Below are 18575 nucleotides of genomic sequence, written 5' to 3' on the forward strand. Positions count from 1 at the left end.
TTGGATTCCTACCTCACACCATACGTGAAAACTAATTCAAAATGGGTCACAGGCTGAAATGTAAGAACTAAAACTATAAAACTCTTAGAAGAAAATATAGTAAATCTTCATGACCTTCTTAGATATAACACTAAAATCACAAGTACTACCAACACCAAAAAAAAAAAAACAGATAAACTGGACTTGGTCAAAATTTTAAACTTTTGTGCTACAAATGAAACCATCAAGAAAGTGAAAGGCAAAAACAGAATGTGTGAAAATATTTGCAAATCATATATCTGATAAGGGACCTATGTTTAGAATATACAAAGAACCCTTACAACTCTATAATAAAAAGCAAATAATCCAACTTATAAAAAGGACAAAGGATCTGAATAGACAGTTCTCCAAAGAAGATATTCAAATGGCTGATACGCACATATAAAGATGCTCAATGACATCAGCCATCAAGGAAATGTAAACCATAACCCCAAATGAGATACTACTTCATCCACAGTATGGTTTATAATCAAATAGATAATAATAAGTGTTGATAAGGATGTGGAGGACTGAAACCATCATACATTAATGGTGGGAATGAAACAGTACAGCCACCTTGGAAAAGAGTCTGGCATTTTATTAAAAGGTTAACCACAGAATTATCATATGATCCAGCAATTCCACTCCTAGGAATGCACCCGAAAGAAATGAAAACATACGTCTAGGGGCTTCCCTGGTGGCGCAGTGGTTGAGAGTCTGCCTGCCGATGCAGGGGACACGGCTTCGTGCCCGCATACCGCAAAAACAACAAAAACAGAGAAAAAAACATACGTCTACACAACAATTTATACACTAATATTCATCAGCATTATTCATAACACCTAAAAAATTTTAAAAATGGAAACAAACCAAACACCCATCAACCGAGAGATGGAAAAATAAAATATGGTATATTAGGGCTTCCCTGGTGGTGCAGTGGTTGGGAGTCCGCCTGTCGATGCAGGGGACACAGGTTCGTGCCCCGGTCCGGGAAGATCCCACATGCCGCAGAGCGGCTGGGCCCGTGAGCCATGGCCGCTAAGCCTGCACATCCGGAGCCTGTGCTCTGCAACGGGAGAGGCCACAACTGTGAGAGGCCCACGTACCGCAAAAAAACAAAACAAAACAAAACAAAAAAAATATGGTATATTAATAAAATGAAATATTATTCAGTGTGGCAAGCAGAATAATGCCTCCCGAAGGTGTCTACACCCTAATTCCCAGAACCTGTGGATATGTTACCTTACGTGGCAGAAGACGCTTTGCAGATGCAATTAAGGTTAAGGACCTTGAAATAGAGAGATTGTCCTGAATTATCCAGGCAGGCCCAATCTCACCAAATGAGTTCCAGTTTCAGAGAACCAAAAAGATGGCAATATAAGAACTCAAACCGCCATTACCAATTTTGAAAACGTAGGAAGGGGACCATGAGCAAAGGAATGTAGGTGGTCTGTAGAACCCAGAAAAGGCAAAGGAAACATTCTTTTTTTTTTTGCAGTACGTGGGCCTTTCACTGTTGTGGCCTCTCCTGTTGCGGAGCACAGGCTCTGGACGCGCAGGCTCAGCAGCCATGGCTCACAGGCCCAGCCGCTCCGCGGCATGTGGGATCTTCCCGGACCGGGGCACGAACCCATGTCCCCTGCATCGGCAGGCGGACTCTCAACCACTGCGCCACCAGGGAAGCCCAGGAAACATTCTTAAAACCTCCAGAAATAAATGCAACCCTGCCAACACCTTGATCTTAGCCCAGTGAGACCCACGTTGGGCTTCTGACCTACAGATCTGTAAGATAATACATTTGCATTATTTTCCTTTTTTTTTAATATTTATTTATTTGGCTGCATCGGTTCTTAGTTGCGGCACATGGAATCTTTTGTTGCGGTGCACAGGCTCTTCGTTGCAGCGCGTGGGCTTCTCTCTAGTTGTGGTGCATGGGTTCAAGAGAGCGCAGGCTCAGTAGTTGTGGTGTGTGAGCTTAGTTGTCCTGAAGCATGTGGGATCTTAGTTCCCTGACCAGGGATCGAACCCACGTCTCTTGCATTGGAAGGCAGAATCTTAACCACTGGACCACCAGGGAAGTCCCACATTTGCATTGTTTTAAGTCACTAAATTTCTGGTAATCTGTTACAGCAGCAATAGAAAACTAATACATTCAGCAATAAAAAGAAATGAATTACTGATACATGCTACAATGAAGATGAGCCTTTTGAAAAACACTATGCTAACTGAAAAAAGTGAGTCACAAAAGGCCACATGTGTGATTCCATTTATATGAAATGTTCATAATAGGTAAATATATAGAAACAGAAAGTAGATTAGTGGTTGCTAAGGGCTGGGGGATTTTGATGGGCTGATGTGTATGAGGTCTCTTTCTGGAATGATAAAAATGTTCTTTTGGTGAGCACTGCACAACTCTGAACATACTAAAGACAACTGAATTGTAGTAGGTAGACTACAGGTATGTGAATTGTATTTAAATAAAGCTGCTTGTACAAAAAGAAACCTTATTTAAAATTAAAAACTATGCTTACATAGTTTTCTCCTTACATTGTGGCCAGAATTCTAAAGGAGTGTAGGATAAAATAAACAGATGCAGGCCAAAAAACACAGAGTCAAATATCAACAGATGTTTTCAACAACAAAAAGACAAAACACCAGTTAAAAGCCAAGGACTTGAACAGATATTTCTCCAAAGAAGATAAGCAAATGGTCAATTAGCACACGAAAAGATGCTCAGCATTACTAGTCATTAGGAAAATGCAAATCAAGACCACAATGAAATGCCACTTCACACCAACAAGAATGGCCATAGTCAAAACAAAACAAAAAAAAACAACAACAGCAATGAAAACAGAAAATAACCAGTGTTGCTGAGGATGTGGAGAAACTGGAACCCTCACACATTGCTGGTGGGAATGTAAAATGGTTCAGTAGCTATGGAAACAATTTGGTAGTTCCTCAAAAAATAAACACAGAATCACCATATGATCTAGCAATTCCACTCCTAAGTATATACACAAGAGAACTGAAAACAGGTACCCAAACAGAAACTTGTATGCCAGTGTTCACATCAGCATTATTCATAATAGCCAAAAAGTGGAAACAACTCAAGTATCTATCAACAAATGAGTGAATAAACAAAATACAGTATATACATATACAACTGAATACTACTTAACCATACAAAGCACTGATGTTCTGATACCTGCTACAACATGAATGATCCTGAAAACGTCAGGCTAAATGAAATAAGCCAGAGACAACAGGGCAAATATTTATGATTCCATTTATATGAGGTACCTAGGGTAATCAAATCCATGGAGACAGAAAGTAGAATAGTGATGACCGGAGGGGAGAGCAGGGAATTATACCCTAATGGTTACAAAGTTTCTGTTTAGAGTAATGAAAAAGTTTTGAACACAGACAGTGGTGATTTTTGCACAACAGTGTGAACGAAATTAATGCCACCTACCTGCATGCTTAAAAATGGTAAAATGGCAAATTTTATGTTATACATATCTTACCATAATAAAAAAAATAGAAGAAATATCAGTAGACTTTTATCTCCATAACATAAATGAATCAGAGAACTGTAGAGTAGCAGAAGTGTGGACTGCCCATTTTATATATGCTCTATATAACCTTTATATAACTTCTATATACCTAAGACTAAAACAATCCTTCATCTTAGTAGTAAAGAATATATATTAAGACTGTTTCAGGGGCTTCCCTGATGGCACAGTGGTTAAGAATCCACCTACCAGTGCAGAGGACACGGGTTTGATCCCTGGTCTGGGAAGATCTCACATGCTGTGGAGCAACTAAGCCCATGTGCCACAACTACTGAGCCTGCACTCTAAAGCCCACGAGCCACAACTACTGAAGCCTGTGTGGCTAGAGCCCACGCTCCGCAACAAGAAGCCACGGCAATGAGAAGACTGCACACCACAATGAAGAGTAGCCCCTGCTCGCCGCAACTAGAGAAAGCCCACGCGCAGCAACGAAGACCCAACGCAGTCAAAAATAAACAAATAAATTAATAAAAATTAATGAAACTAAAAAAAAAAAAAAAGACTGCTTCGGGACTTCCCTGGTGGTCCAGTGGCTGGGAGTCCGCCTTCCAATGCAGGGGGCGTGGGTTCGATCCCTGGTTGGGGAACTGGGATCCCACATGCTGCAACTACTGGGCCTGCGCACCTTGGAGCCCTCATGCCACAACTAGAGAGACGCCCGCTTGCCGCAGCAAAAGAACCCCACAGGCCACAAAGAAGATCCCACGTGCCACAACTAGGACCTGACGCAACCAAATAAATAAACAAACAAATAAATAAATAATGTAGATTTGTTTAAAAAAAAAAAGACTGTTTCGAGCACTTACTTTTTATAAGCATAAATGAAAGGAAGTGTCCAGAACAGTGATATAAAGCATTATTTATATGTTTTCTCTTTAAGTTGCCTTAAAGTTTTCACTTATTTATGTGTTATCTTTAAAAAGAACACTGATCAGAACAACCTTTTTTTTAACAAGAATCTCCACCCCTTCCCTTGCAGAGGTATTTTTCATTGTTAACAAAAGTTTATTTTACAGACCTAACCCAAGTTTATTTTATGTCGTTCCTTTAAAATATATATATTTAGTTATTATTTCTAAGGTTTTTAGAAGAATTTATAAGAGATACTGAAAATTCCTATAGGCATTAAGTAATACTACCTGTTTAAATGGCACTTTTTAAAAAATACATGCTTCTCTAGATTATACTTCCTTTACTGTTTTGTTTTGTCTTTTTACCTCAGATAATTTTATATCTGAATTCAGCTTTGTAACCTCTTCATTAGGACTTGGATTACTTCTTGCTGGCGGTACAAATTTTGGCTTTTTGAAGGGATTCCCTTGCAACTGACTTGGTGCTGCCGATCGTCTCATATTCAGCAGTATTAACCTGAAAAATACCCAAAACAAAAATGATCTAGTCATAAGTCAGATTAGAATCACCTCCAAGTATATCATCACTACAATCATGACATCTTAAAAAATATAAGAGAATAAACCTGTAAAAAGCCTTAGGAAACAAATTCAACAGCTGGTAACATTTTATTTTCCATCACAAAAGGCTTCTGAAAATATTTAAGATTTAAATTACATGGTGTAAACCTGAGCATATATTGTATTAATTTTGATAAAACTATAGATTAGATAATGATTCTATAGCCTTAAACTCAATTTACATAGTAGTTTCAAAATCAAAAGAAACATAATTATTCACAGACATACATCCAACATGTTGCTTTTTTTCTATTCCATTAATCCATAAACTGCATGAGGGTGGCAATCATTCTTGTTTTCTTCACCACTCTGTAAGCAGCTTCGACCACAAAACCAGATACATTATAATCACTAAAGAATATTTTTGAATGAATGAATAAAATCCTGGCAATTAAAAGAACACATTTACAGTTCAATTTCCTTTTAAAACCACGGGATATTTTAAATATATAAATCAAGAGACTAGAACCAGGTTTCCAAACTTTTGCTCAATATTATTTCCACCAGGACAGGACAGGTGAGACAGATAAAAGCCAAGAACATTACATGCACACATCATGCTTCTGCAATGGACGGCAGTAAGCACTCTTATTCAAAGTAATCTCACAAAACACTACACAAGATATGGCATCAACAAGGATGTACATGGCTACCAAAATTATTTGTTTAATCCAGAAATTCCACTTCTGGGAATTTACTCTAAGGAATTACCAAAGATATACTCAAAGAATTATGTATAAGGGTAATCATGCCAATATTACTTATAGTAAGAGAAAAAAAGGAAATTTGAATATCCATAACAAGGTACTAGACAAATAAGTTACATCACATCCACAAAATAGAACACACTCTCTTCATACACCACTAAAATGGTGAGTAGTACTGCAGTTTCCCAAGCAAGCCATGTTCTCTTTTCCTCTAGGCCTTTGAACACACTTTCCCCTATACAGTGTTGGGAATGCCTTTAGTATTTTCCTTTGCCTGATTGATTCCAATTTATCCTTTAGGACTCTTAACTATGAGCCCTCTTCATCTCTGCTCAAAGACTGGATTAGAGACCCTTCCTACGTGTGCACTACCCAAGCACTTTTCACACTGTAATGAAACTACCTATTAATTCACCCAAGCTGTAAACTCCTGGATCAGGCATGAAGTCTTACATTCCATTCATCACTATATTGCCAGTACCAACACAAGAAGGCATTCAGTATTTGTTATATAAATAATTCTACAGCCATTAATGGGGGAAAAAATCACATTTTAAAAGAATGTTTAGGGACTTCCCTGGTGGCGCAGTGGATAAGACTCTGCGGTCCCAATGCAGGGGGCCCAGGTTCGATCAATGGTCAGGGAACTAGATCCCACATCATGCCGCAACTAAGAGTTTGCATGCCACAACTAAGGAGCCCACCTGCCGCAACTAAGACCCAGTGCAACCAAATAAATAAATATTTAAAAAATAATAAAAACTGGTATCAAAACTACTTCCAAGTTAATAATAAAAGTAAGTCCTTAAATTTAAAAAAATAAAAGAATGTTTAATGATGTGAAATGTTTTTTGTATATCAAATAAAAAATGGCTATAGAAAGCAATTTTAGCAAGGCTGCAAGATACCAGGTTAATACCCAAAAGTCAATTGTCTTCCAACATACCAGCAATGAATAAGTGGAATTTGAAATTAAAAACACAATACCATTTACATCAGCACCCCATAAAAATGAAACACTTAAGTGTAATCTAACAAAACATGTATAAGATCTATGTGGGGAAAAACTATAAAACTCTGCTGAGCGAAATCAATGAACTAAATAAATGGAGATATTCCATGTTCATGGATAGAAAGACTAAATACTGTTAAGATGTCAGTTCTTCTCAACTTTATAGATTAATACCATCCCAACTAAAATCCCAGCAAGTTATTTTGTGGATATCAAAACACTGATTCTAAAGTTTATATGGAGAGGCAAATGACCCAGAATAGCCAACACAATATGGAAAGAAGAGAACAAAGAGAACTGATAATACCTGACTTTAAGACTTAACATATAACTACAGTAATCAAGACAGTGTGGTACTGGTGAAATAGACAAATGAATCAACAGAATAGAATAGAGAGCCAGAAATAGACCCACATAAAGACAGTCTTTGACAAAGGAGCAAAGGCAATACAATGGAGCAAAGATAGTGTCTTCCACAAATGGTGCTAAAACAACTGGACATTCACATCAAAGAAAATGAATCTAGAAACAGACTTTACACCCTTCACAAAAATAACTTAAAATGAATCAGAGGCTTACATGTAAAACGCAAAGCTATAAAACTCCTAGAAGATAATATAGAAGAAAAGCCAGATGATCTTGGGTATGGTGATGACTTTTTAACTACAACACCAAAGGCACAATCCATGAAAGACGATAAATGATAATCTGGACTTGATTAAAATTAAAAACTTCTGCTCTGAAAAAAGGCAATGTCAAGGGAATGAAAAGACAAGCCACAGACTGGGAAAAAATATTTGCAAAAGGTGCATCTGATAAAGGACTATTATCCAAAACGTACAAAGAAATCTTAAAACTCAACAATAAGAAAACCCAGTTAAAAAGTGGGCCAAAGACCTTAAAAGACATATCACAAAAGATATACAGATAACAAATAAGTACATGGAAAGATGCTCCACATCATAGGTCATCAAGAATGAAGAAAATCCAGAACACTGACAACACCAAATGCTGGTGAGGATGTGTAGCAGTAGGAATTTTTGTTCATTGCTGGTGGGAATGCAAAATGGTGCAGCCACTCTGGAAAACATTTTAGCACATTTTAGCACTTTCTTGCAAAACTGAACATACTTTTAACATAAGATAACTCCTTTCAACAAAGAGTTGAAATTTTATGTCCACACAAAAACTTGCATACAAATATTTATAGCAACTATAATTACAATTACGAATAGTAATTGCCAAACTTGAAAGCAACCAAGCATTCAGTAGGTGAATGGATAAATAAACTGTGGTGTATCCAGACCATGGAATGTTATTCCACACTTTAAAAAACAAAAAGCTGTCAAGCCATGAAAAGACATGGAGGAACCAAAAATGCATATTACTAAATGAAAGAAGCAATCAGAAAAGGCTACATACTGTATGATTCCAACAATGTGACATCCTGAAAAACTATGGAGGCAAAACTATGGAGACATTAAAAAGATCAGTGGTTGCCAAGGGTTAGGGGAGGGGCAGGGATGCAAAGGCAGAGCACAGAATTTTTTAAGGCAATGAAAATATTCTGTATAATGCCCTAATGATGGATACATGTCATTATATATTTGTCCAAATCCACAGAATGTAGAATGCCAAGAATGAATACTATTGTAAACTATGGACTTTGGGTGCTTATGTGTGTCAACTGTAAAAAATGTACCATTCTGTTGAGGGATGCTGATAATGAGGGAAGGCAGGGATATATGGGAAATCTCCACCTTCCCCTCAACTTTGCTGTAAACCTAAAACTGCTCTAAAAATAATAAGTTTTAATTTCACAAATGGCTACCAAACATGTTCAGCATCATTCCAATTTTATAAAAAAAAAAATAGTATGTGTGTTTGTACTTTTTAAAAGACTAGAAAGCAAAGGGGCATGAGGAACTTTTCGGGGTGACTGAGATAACCTGCATCAGATTGTAGTATGATTACAAGTTTGTCAAAACTCATCTAAGTATACGCATTGAATTATAAACTGTAAATTACACATCTATAAAGATTTTTAAAAGACTAGAAAAACACATGCCACAACATCAACACTGACTATGTCTAGATGTTAGAATTACCAGTAATTTTTTATTTTCTTCTGAGTTCTTTCCTACATATTTCCAATTTTCTACAAAAAAAAAAAAAAAGAAAAAGAACTGCAGCCAATTAAGCTGTGACACGCCATCACTGATGGTTAGACATTTCCCAATTACAGCAACTTAAAAATGATGACATACATGAGTATTCGATAAATAACCAGGCTTTATATAGTTTGAGGGATTAGTAGTGGTGTAAGAATTAATAAACAGAAACCTCAATTAAAATACAGACCAGGGCTTCCCTGGTGGCGCAGTGGTTGAGAGTCCGCCTGCCGATGCAGGGGACGCGGGTTCGTGCCCCGGTCTGGGAGGATCCCACATGCCGTGGAGCGGCTGGGCCCGTGAGCCATGGCCGCTGAGCCTGCGCGTCCGGAGCCTGTGCTCCGCAGCGGGAGAGGCCACAGCAGTGAGAGGCCCGCGTATGCAAAACAACACAAACAAACAAACAAAACAAAAAAAAACAGAGTAGCCCCCCCCAAAAAAAAAAAAAAAATACAGACCAGAGGGCTTCCCTGGTGGCACAGTGGTTAAGAATCTGCCTGCCAATGCAGGGTACACAGGTTCAAGCCCTGGTGCGGGAAGATCCCACATGCTGCAGAGCAACTAAGCCCGTGCACCACAACTACTGAGCCTGTGCTCTAGAGCCCGCGAGCCACAACTACTGAGTCTGCGTGTCACAACTACTGAAGCCCGCGTGCCTAGCAACACGCGCAGCAACAAAGACCCAAAACAGCCAAAAATAAAAATATATTAATTACTTAATTAAAATTTTAAAAAAACATGATGTCCACATCATGAATTTTAATAGGTTCCATTCTCTACATTTAGTCAGACCCGCCTGCAGACTGACACCTTTTTAAGAGGAACACTAGAAAAATACAGTAACTAGAAACTTTGGGCAAGCTATTTAAATGCTCTGTATATCAACTTCCTCATTTATAAAATAAAGAGAACAGACTAGCTGCTAAAACTTCTTTCAACACTCAATCCTAAGAATCACTACCTTAAACCCTTAAACTTTTCTACACCTAATACACAATGTCTAATTTTTCATTTAACTGTAAACTAAAGAAAATAATGAATTTGAGTATGCAGGCATGTGAGAAGCAGCACAGGGCAGTGGTTAAGAAAACACTCTGGAGTCAGCCTGCCTTGGCTTGATTTCTAGCTCTGCCATTTATATGTGACCTTAGGCATCCATCAAGCCATTTAACTTGTTGATGCATTTCAAAGTAAACTGCAGACATCAGTATATTTCCCCCAAATGCTTCTGGATCCTTATTACTTCTTAAATTAGTGCTATTTGAGCCCTCTTCCCAGGCCCTAAAAATAACGTCCATTTGGCAGCCCTACTGTGATGCTCCAACATCTGTTACACTCTTAACACCTACTGCTTCTGTTCTCCCAAGTAAAATGGCAAATCCAGGCTGATGATACATCACAAGGCCTACAGTACTTGGCAATTTAATACACTGTACTGTGTAATAATTAAGAATACAGTTTTGGAGGCAAATGCCTGACTATAAATGTGGACTGACACTTCCAAGCATGTGATCTTGCACAGTTTACATAACCTCTTTGTGTCTCCCTTTCCTCATCTATGACAGGCGGTACAACAATAATTACTCATAAGATTGTTGGGAGGATTAAATGAAATACTTAAAGTACAAAGTCTGACACACAGTAAGCACTCAATGTTACCTGTAATATTACTATCTATGATAATCATTATTAGATGTTTAATACATAAGGTCCTATAAGAGCAGAGATAACAAAGTTTCCGCGAGGGGGGATAGATAGCAAAGGATGAAGTTCGACAAAGGGGATTATGACCAGAATCTGTGGATTCGGTTTGGCTTTGAAGGGGGGATGGGGTGCAACCATCAAACCTCTAGGATGAAAAAAAAAACCTCTAGGACGCAAGAATGCAAATAAAACAGTCAAGAACCAGCAACGCACCTCCCCTGCTGTTTCTGCTTTTCGCCTTCTAACTACATTAGGTAGTAGTTATTTCACTTCGTGGCTTAAATCGCTCCTTTGATTTTGTGGCCCCGCTAAACCGGCCTACAAGAATCTTCCGTTACTTACTATTAATTAATACCGCGCAGGAGAGTGGAGATTAGTCCTGGGGAAAGAAACCCAAGCGCCACAGAAGCCGAGCGGGCTGACCGCAGTGCGGGCGCGGAAGCACCACCGTCCGGAGTCGCCTCTCGCGTCGGCCTCCCCACCACAAACACACCCGCACGGCGCGCCCTCCGCCACCAGCCACCCCACGGCCAGCAGCGAAGGCGCCCCTCACACTTGAGACCCCTCCGCGCTCCCAGACCCGCAGGAGGCGGCCACAGGCGCTCCGCCGCCTTCCTTCCCTCCTCCGTCGGAGGCCTACTCCGGCGCCTCTCCCCTCTTTGTCCCACACAAGCCTACAGGTTGTCGCAGCCTCACAAGCCTCCCCCTCCAGGGACGCACCAGAGAGGATCCGAAGGACGCTGCGCCACCAGCCAGGAAGAACCGGAGGAGACGGCGCTCCTTCAACAACAGAGCGGCTCAAGGTTCCCGCCTCGGCGCTGCCAATTGCGGACGAGCCCATCGCGCGTGCGCACTACCTTACTTCCGCAGATCCCAGTCCAGCTCGACTCTGATTGGACGACCTTATCGCATCACTGCGCAAGTGTTTTTGCCTTTCTCCTTGACCTCTGCCAAGTATGATTGGGGATTATGGTTCAATTAGAAAAGTATTTATTTGCTGCCTACGGTCAGCAATGATGTTCATGCTGAGGCTACAGACCACATCCTAGGACAGATGAGGCATATTTCTTAAATCTGAGAACATCTACATGGATATGTTCGTGCAGTTTGATGGTCTGTCTGCATTGTAAAAATATACAAATATAATGGATTTTTACCATATAGCTCCTAAATTATGCCTCATTTTAGGAATGAGGGAATTTCAACGACTTTGTTAATATGTTCCTTTTAGGTACCCAGCTGAAATAAGTGAACTGACGTTTTAAAGTTGGTCCAACACCTTTTAATATGGTGACTAGTTAGAAATACATAGGTGGTGGGCCCTTTAATGTAAAAGTATCCCCAAACCAGGTCACCGTCTGTTAATATGTAGAAAAATACTCCAGTTTGAACAAAACACTTTAAAACATGTGAATACAATAATTTTCATTATTTAGCATGATTTTCAAAAGACATTAACTCTAAAAATACGTGAAGAATTACAGTATTAAATCTTACCAAATTGTAGTAGAGTAGCTGTCTTTTTTATATAATAAATTGTTACAATTTTTTGGACTTTATTTTGGTAAAATCAGGAAGTGGTAGCTGAAGCAGAGTGAGTTCAGGGAGTAGTAGATGAGGTCAAAGAGATAACAAGGAGGGGGAAAATCATGTAGAAACTTGAGGACCATTATAAGAACTCTGGCTTTTATTCTGAAATGGGAGGGTTTTGAGCTGAGTTAGAAGACTATTTACATAATTGAGACAAGAAACAATGGTGGCTTAGCCCGGGTGGCTGCAGCAGAGAGGGTAACGTTTGGAGTCAAGATATGTTTGGAAGGTAGAAGCCAGATCAGAGGTAGAGTGTGAGAGAAAAAGAGTAGATAAGAATGACTAAGGTTTTTGGCCTGAGAAACTAGAAACATGGAGTTTCCATTTATTGAGAAAAAGAAAATATCAGAGGAGTAGTTACCATGGAGGGAATGGGTTCCTCATCCCCTTTGTGATGTGGGCCCTTTGGTGTGAGGTGGTTGCTGCTTGGTTCCTCATCCCCTTTGTGTTGTGGGCCCTTTTGTGTGAGGTGGTTCCTGCTGGGTGCTTACTAGGCAATGGTGGAGATGTCAAGATGCAAATCTGGGGCATCACAGGAGAAGTCTAGGTTGGAAATTTAGAGGAATCAGCATGTATAGGTGCTATTTAAAGCCGTGTCCCCAAGAACAAAAAATTTAAAAAACAGACAAATAAAAAAACAGACAAATAAACAGACCATGACTCTGAATGAGGACAAGATAGCGAATATAGTTAAAAAAAAAAAAAAAATCTTCATCCGGGGGAATTCCCTAGCGGTCCAGTGGGACTCAGCGCATTCACTGCCGTGTCCTGGGTTCAAACCCTGTCCGGGGAACTAAGATACCTCAAGCCGTGAGGCGCAGCCAAAAATAAATAAAAATAAATTAAAAATCTTCATCCAGGTAATTCTATGGATACAGATATCTTTGGGAAAAAAACATTTTGGTAAACTTTAGTTCCTTTCCTTCTTTAATCATTAATTAAATACTAAAGTGTTATCACAATTAAATACTTTTTATAAGGACATTATACTGTATCCTCAGGTTCAGTTAACTTTAGAACTACTGAAAGGAAAAGTTTCTGTAACTTTAAATTTTGAATTAACATTTGTTAATTGGGTTTTGATAATGTTGGCTAATTGATTAACCAACACCAACATCAGAGCTGAATGAATTTGAATTCCTCCTTTTCGTGAGATTACCCTTCTTTTTTCAGTTGTGTTTATTCGACTTATTTCTTAGCCACTACATTTCATCAATTTTGGACTGCTACTTTTTACTTCAACTGTTCAATAAATATCTGTAATAACATCTCTTATGATTCATAGTCTACACACATTCTGAATCCTATTTTTTTAATTTATTTTTTACTGAAGTATAGTTGAATTACAACTATGTGTTAGTTACTGCTGTACAGCAAAGTGACTCAGTTATATTTTTTAAAATAATTTTTCATATTATTTTCCGTTATGGTTTATCACCTGAATCCTATTTTATACTTAAGAATATATGAGAAAAGAGGTCCACTGATAATTTAATTTGTTCATATCACACAGCAAGTTGAATGAATAGGAAAGTCAGGACTAGTGCCTAGCCTTTTTCATTCCTAATTTTTATGCTTTTTCATCAAAATGAGTTTTGGAGATACAGTTATTGAGCAACTTTTTAAAATTTCACATGTTTATGGAGCAGCTTTGGATATTTGTTTTACATGACTTTGGCTTACAAGTGAATTATTTCTGATTCCTTATTTAACTTAAAGGAAACAATGATTCCAGAGGACCCTAAATTGTTCTAGCAGAGCCAGGTGAAATGTTTAGTCAGAGTAAGTAGCAATTGTACTGTTCCAGGTTTACCAGAACATTGAAAAGCTTCATCCCTAAACAACTTAAAGCAGCTGCAGACTTAAGGGGGTCCATTAGGCCTGCTTTAGTTCAAACCTTTACCAAAATACTCCCAAAGCCTCTCTTTAGCAAAGAGAACTTCACTGAGGAATAATATACAGTTTGTCAACACAAATCATTTTTTAAGATTTATTAACTTGAAGGACTTCCCTGGTGGTCCAGTGCCTAAGACTCCATGCTCTCAATGCAGGTGGCCCGGGTTCAATCCCTGGTCAGGGAACTAGATCCCACATGCTGCAACTAAAAGTTCACATGCCACAACTAAGAATTTGCATGCCATAACTGAAGATCCTGTGTGCCACAACGAAGACCCAGCACAGCCAAAAGAATAAATAAATAAATATTAAAAAAAGATTTACTAACTTGAAAATTTTTTAAGAATTTTCTTTGGCTATTTTAGTCTTCTCCTTTGCTTTAAAATGAAAACCTTGCAATTCAGCATTATATTTTTCCAAATTAACACCTCCAAACATTATTCCATTTAAAACCCTTAGGGAGGGCTTCCCTGGTGGTGCAGTGGTTGAGAGTCCGCCTGCCAATGCAGGGGACACGGGTTCGTGCCCCAGTTCAGGAAGATCCCACATACCGCAGAGCGACTGGGCCCATGAGCCATGGCCGCTGAGCCTGCGCGTCCGGAGCCTGTGCCCCGCAACGGGAGAGGCCCCAACAGTGAGAGGCCCGCATATCGCCAAAAAAAAAAAAAAACCCTTAGGGAATTCCCTGGTGGTCCAGTGTTTAGGACTTGGTGCTTTCACTGCCGTGGCATGGGGTTCAATCTCTCTGGTCAGGGAACTAAGATCCCGCGTGTGGCTTGGCCAAAAACAAAACAAAACAAAATAAAACAAAACCCCAAGAATACATAATATGATAAACATACTAACCAGAATAGGGTCATTAAAAAACTACACTTCGGGGCTTCCCTGGTGGTGCAGTGGTTGAGAATCTGCCTGCCAATGCAGGGGACACGGGTTCGAGCCCTGGTCTGGGAAGATCCCACATGCCGCGGAGCAACTAGGCCCGTGAGCCACAACTACTGAGCCTGCGCGTCTGGAGCCTGTGCTCCCCAACAAGAGAGGCCGCGACAGTGAGAGGCCTGCGCACTGCGATGAAGAGTGGCCCCCGCTCGCCGTGACTAGAGAAAGCCCTCGCACAGAAAGTAAGACCCAACACAGCCAAAAATTAAGAAAACAAAAAACAAACAAAAAAAAACTACACTCCGAGGATACTTAGGCAGCATGAAACAATGCAGCACATTTAAGAACATCTTAGATATGAAAGAAGCAGATATAAGAACCTAGAACACAACAATCAGAAATGGAATTTCCAAAGCAGTCGGTAATCACAAAAAGTACAACTAGATTCTGCAGTTACAATCTAGGACAATAAACCCAAAGGCAATCTTTATATGTAAACTATTGGAAAGAGGAGGGCTTTGGCGCACATAGCTTTTAGCAATCTCTTCTTTGTTCCCCACAAATTGAACATATACTTTCTTACTTCTCAATCATGCTACAAATAGCATTATGAATTCTGCGTACCTTCCCACAAATTCACACTCCAATATAATTGCCATGACAAAAGTTATAAAATCTTTCAAATTGCCAAATCTAGGCCATCTTTTCATCTTCACCTTTTGTGATCATTGGAGCATGTGGCACATACTTACCACCCCTAAACCTCAGGTCTCTTCAGCTGTTTCAGTTCTGCTTTACTGACATGCTAACTTATTCCTCAACCTGTTCAAGCAACTGCCCGTCTCTTTTCCCACTAGAAAGTACTTTCAAACCAGTAACTGCTTCGTATAATTTTATGCCATCATGGCCTAATATAATTCTAGAGGTATTAGTGTGTCTTAGAAATATCTTTTCTATGTGATCCTTCCATTTCCATTACCACTATCTTAGCTGAGGACATTACTTTTCATCTAGGTCACTGGATCCAAACCTGGCTGATGAATCTCCAAAGAAGTTTTTAAAAATAGATTTGTAGCCCCTGGAACTTGGATTTTTTTAAACTTTTTATTCTATATTGGAGTATAGCTGATTAACAATGTTGTGTTAGTTTCAGGTGTACAGCAAAGTGATTCTGTTATACATATACATGTATCTATTCTTTTTCAAAATCTTTTCCCATTTAGGTTGTTATGTAATATTGAGCAGAGTTCCCTGTGTTATACAGTGAGCCTTGTTGGTTATCCATTTTAAATATAGCAGTGTGTACATATCAATCCCAAACTCCCTAACTATTCCTCCCACCCCCACCCCCACCCCCATAAGTTCATTCTCTCTGTTTTGTAAATAAGTTCATTTGTATCATTTCTTTTTTGCATATAAGCAATATCATATGATACTGCTCTCTGACTTACTTCACTCAGTATCACAATCTCTAGGGTCCATCCATGTTGCTGAAAATGGCGTTATTTCATTCTTTTTAATGGCTGAGTAATATTCCACTGTATATATGTACCACATCTTCTTTATCCATTCCTCTGTCTGGAACCTGAATTTTTAATGACCTCCCCAGATGATTCCTAAATTTGAAATCCATTGATATACAAACTTTGGGGGGCATCAAACTTTAGCACAATCACTTGCAGGACTTGTCAAAGCACACATTGCTAGGCCCCACCTCCAGTTTCTTACGTCTGGGGTGGTGCTTAAGAATATGAACATCTAATAGATTCGCAGCTGATGCTGGGCTGCTGGGCTGAGAACCATTCTTTGAGGATCACTGATTTATCAACAGATCTTTGCTGTAATTGATTAACTGCTCTTCCTGACTCAGTCTCTTCCCTCTCTAATCCGTCCTCCCTGCTGCACCAGAGGAAGAGTCTTTCTAAAGCAGATGATTACGAATTAATTTATGGAAAACGCCTTTTATAGTGACTGGCTAATAGTAGATCCTCATAAAAATGTACCAAATTTAAAAACGTCGGGCTTCCCTGGTGGCGCAGTGGTTGAGAGTCCGCCTGCCGATGCAGGGGACACGGGTTCGTGCCCCGGTCCGGGAAGATCCCACATGCTGCGGAGCGGCTGGGCCCGTGAGCCATGGCCGCTGAGCCTGCGCGTCCGGAGCCTGTGCTCCGCGACGGGAGAAGCCACAACAGTGAGAGGCCCGCGTACCGCAAAAAAAAAAAAAAAAAGTCATTCAAATTAACAACAACCAAACTTTAGTTACTCCCTATGGCTTATATAGCAAATAATAAGACCTTTAATAATTTTCATAATTTAGGCCTTATCTCCAAGTACACCTTTCCTCCATTTCCTCTACTCGCACCCCTGCATTCTACACTGGCCAAAGTAGACTACTCACTGTTCTCTGCATTTTCATACCATCTACAACCTTTTATATTTTAAAGTATAAATACTATATTTTAAAAATACTACCACATGCCCCAAAGTATCCTGGAAATTCTTAGAAAGTAGACTATTTTCACTTACAATCTATGTCTATAAGACCATTATAAAATAGTGCCCCCAAACTAGAAACCTCCCTAAAAAAAACACATCTAACTTGTCTGGTAGAGCTATAAATTAGTATAATTCTACTAACTTACATGTTATTTCTCAAGCAAGCATTAATTCCAATGACTTCAGAAATAATTTATCAAGTACGTCATATATGGTATACTTTTTTCCAGGCAAACGTTTGAACGAATACTGCTCTACATATTTTTTAAAAAATCAAATATAGACTTTAATCTCCAAAATTCAGTGAGGTAGGCATAGCAGAGATTTGGCTCCAAAGCACTTCTCTACAGTATCATGTCCTATCACAAACTTACTCGGTAAATTTTACCATCTCAAATGAAAAGAAGTTTTTATAGTAATCAAGTTCCAATTTCTAAAACTGATCTTATCTTCGGGCTGGAACCCTCTGGCCACATTTTACCCTGCACATTTGCTTGCTCATATCATGCTTTAAATTATTTAATTTCAATTGCCATACTTGAAAACTGATTACACATCAACAATCCAGATTTTTTGCTTCTTTTTAAGAGTCAAAAGCACATCCATTAGGATGGATATTATTAAAATAAACAAAAAGAAAATAAGTGTTGGTGAGGATGCGGAGAAATTAGAATTCTTACTGGTAGAAATGCAAAATGGTGCAGGCACTATGGAAAACAGTATGGCGATTCCTAAAAAACTTATATAAAAGGAACTACCATATGATCCAGCATTCCTGTTTCTGTGTATGTTCCCAAAAGAATTCAAAGTAGGGTCTTGAGCAGATATCTGTATATCCATGCTCATAACAGCACTATTCATAATAGCCAAAAAGTAGAAGCAACTCAAATGTCTATTGACAGATGAACAAAATGTGGTATATACATACAATGGAATATTATTCAGCCTTATAAGGAAGGAAATTTTGACATGTTACAGAATAGATGAATCTTGAGGACATCATGCTAAATTAAATAAGCCAGTGACAAAAAGGCAAATGCCACTTAAATAAGTTATGT

At 39.0% G+C, this 18575-nt stretch overlaps 1 protein-coding gene across 1 annotated transcript in view; it reads right to left on the reverse strand.

Moving 5' to 3' along the window:
• Positions 1-4942, reverse strand: part of RAD54B (RAD54 homolog B) — a gene marked incomplete at both ends in the record, with an annotated part of 90173 nt that extends 85231 nt beyond the window's left edge. Inside the window, one exon of the mRNA XM_082858955.1 lies at positions 4808-4942. Within this exon, the coding sequence (XP_082715081.1) occupies positions 4808-4942 (135 nt within the window). The remainder of the gene's footprint in view (positions 1-4807) is intronic.
• Between the last annotated feature and the right edge of the window lie 13633 nt (positions 4943-18575).

This window comes from Leucopleurus acutus, assembly GCF_964270905.1.
Source record: "Leucopleurus acutus genome assembly, chromosome: 17".
Classification (NCBI taxonomy): domain Eukaryota; kingdom Metazoa; phylum Chordata; class Mammalia; order Artiodactyla; family Delphinidae; genus Leucopleurus; species Leucopleurus acutus.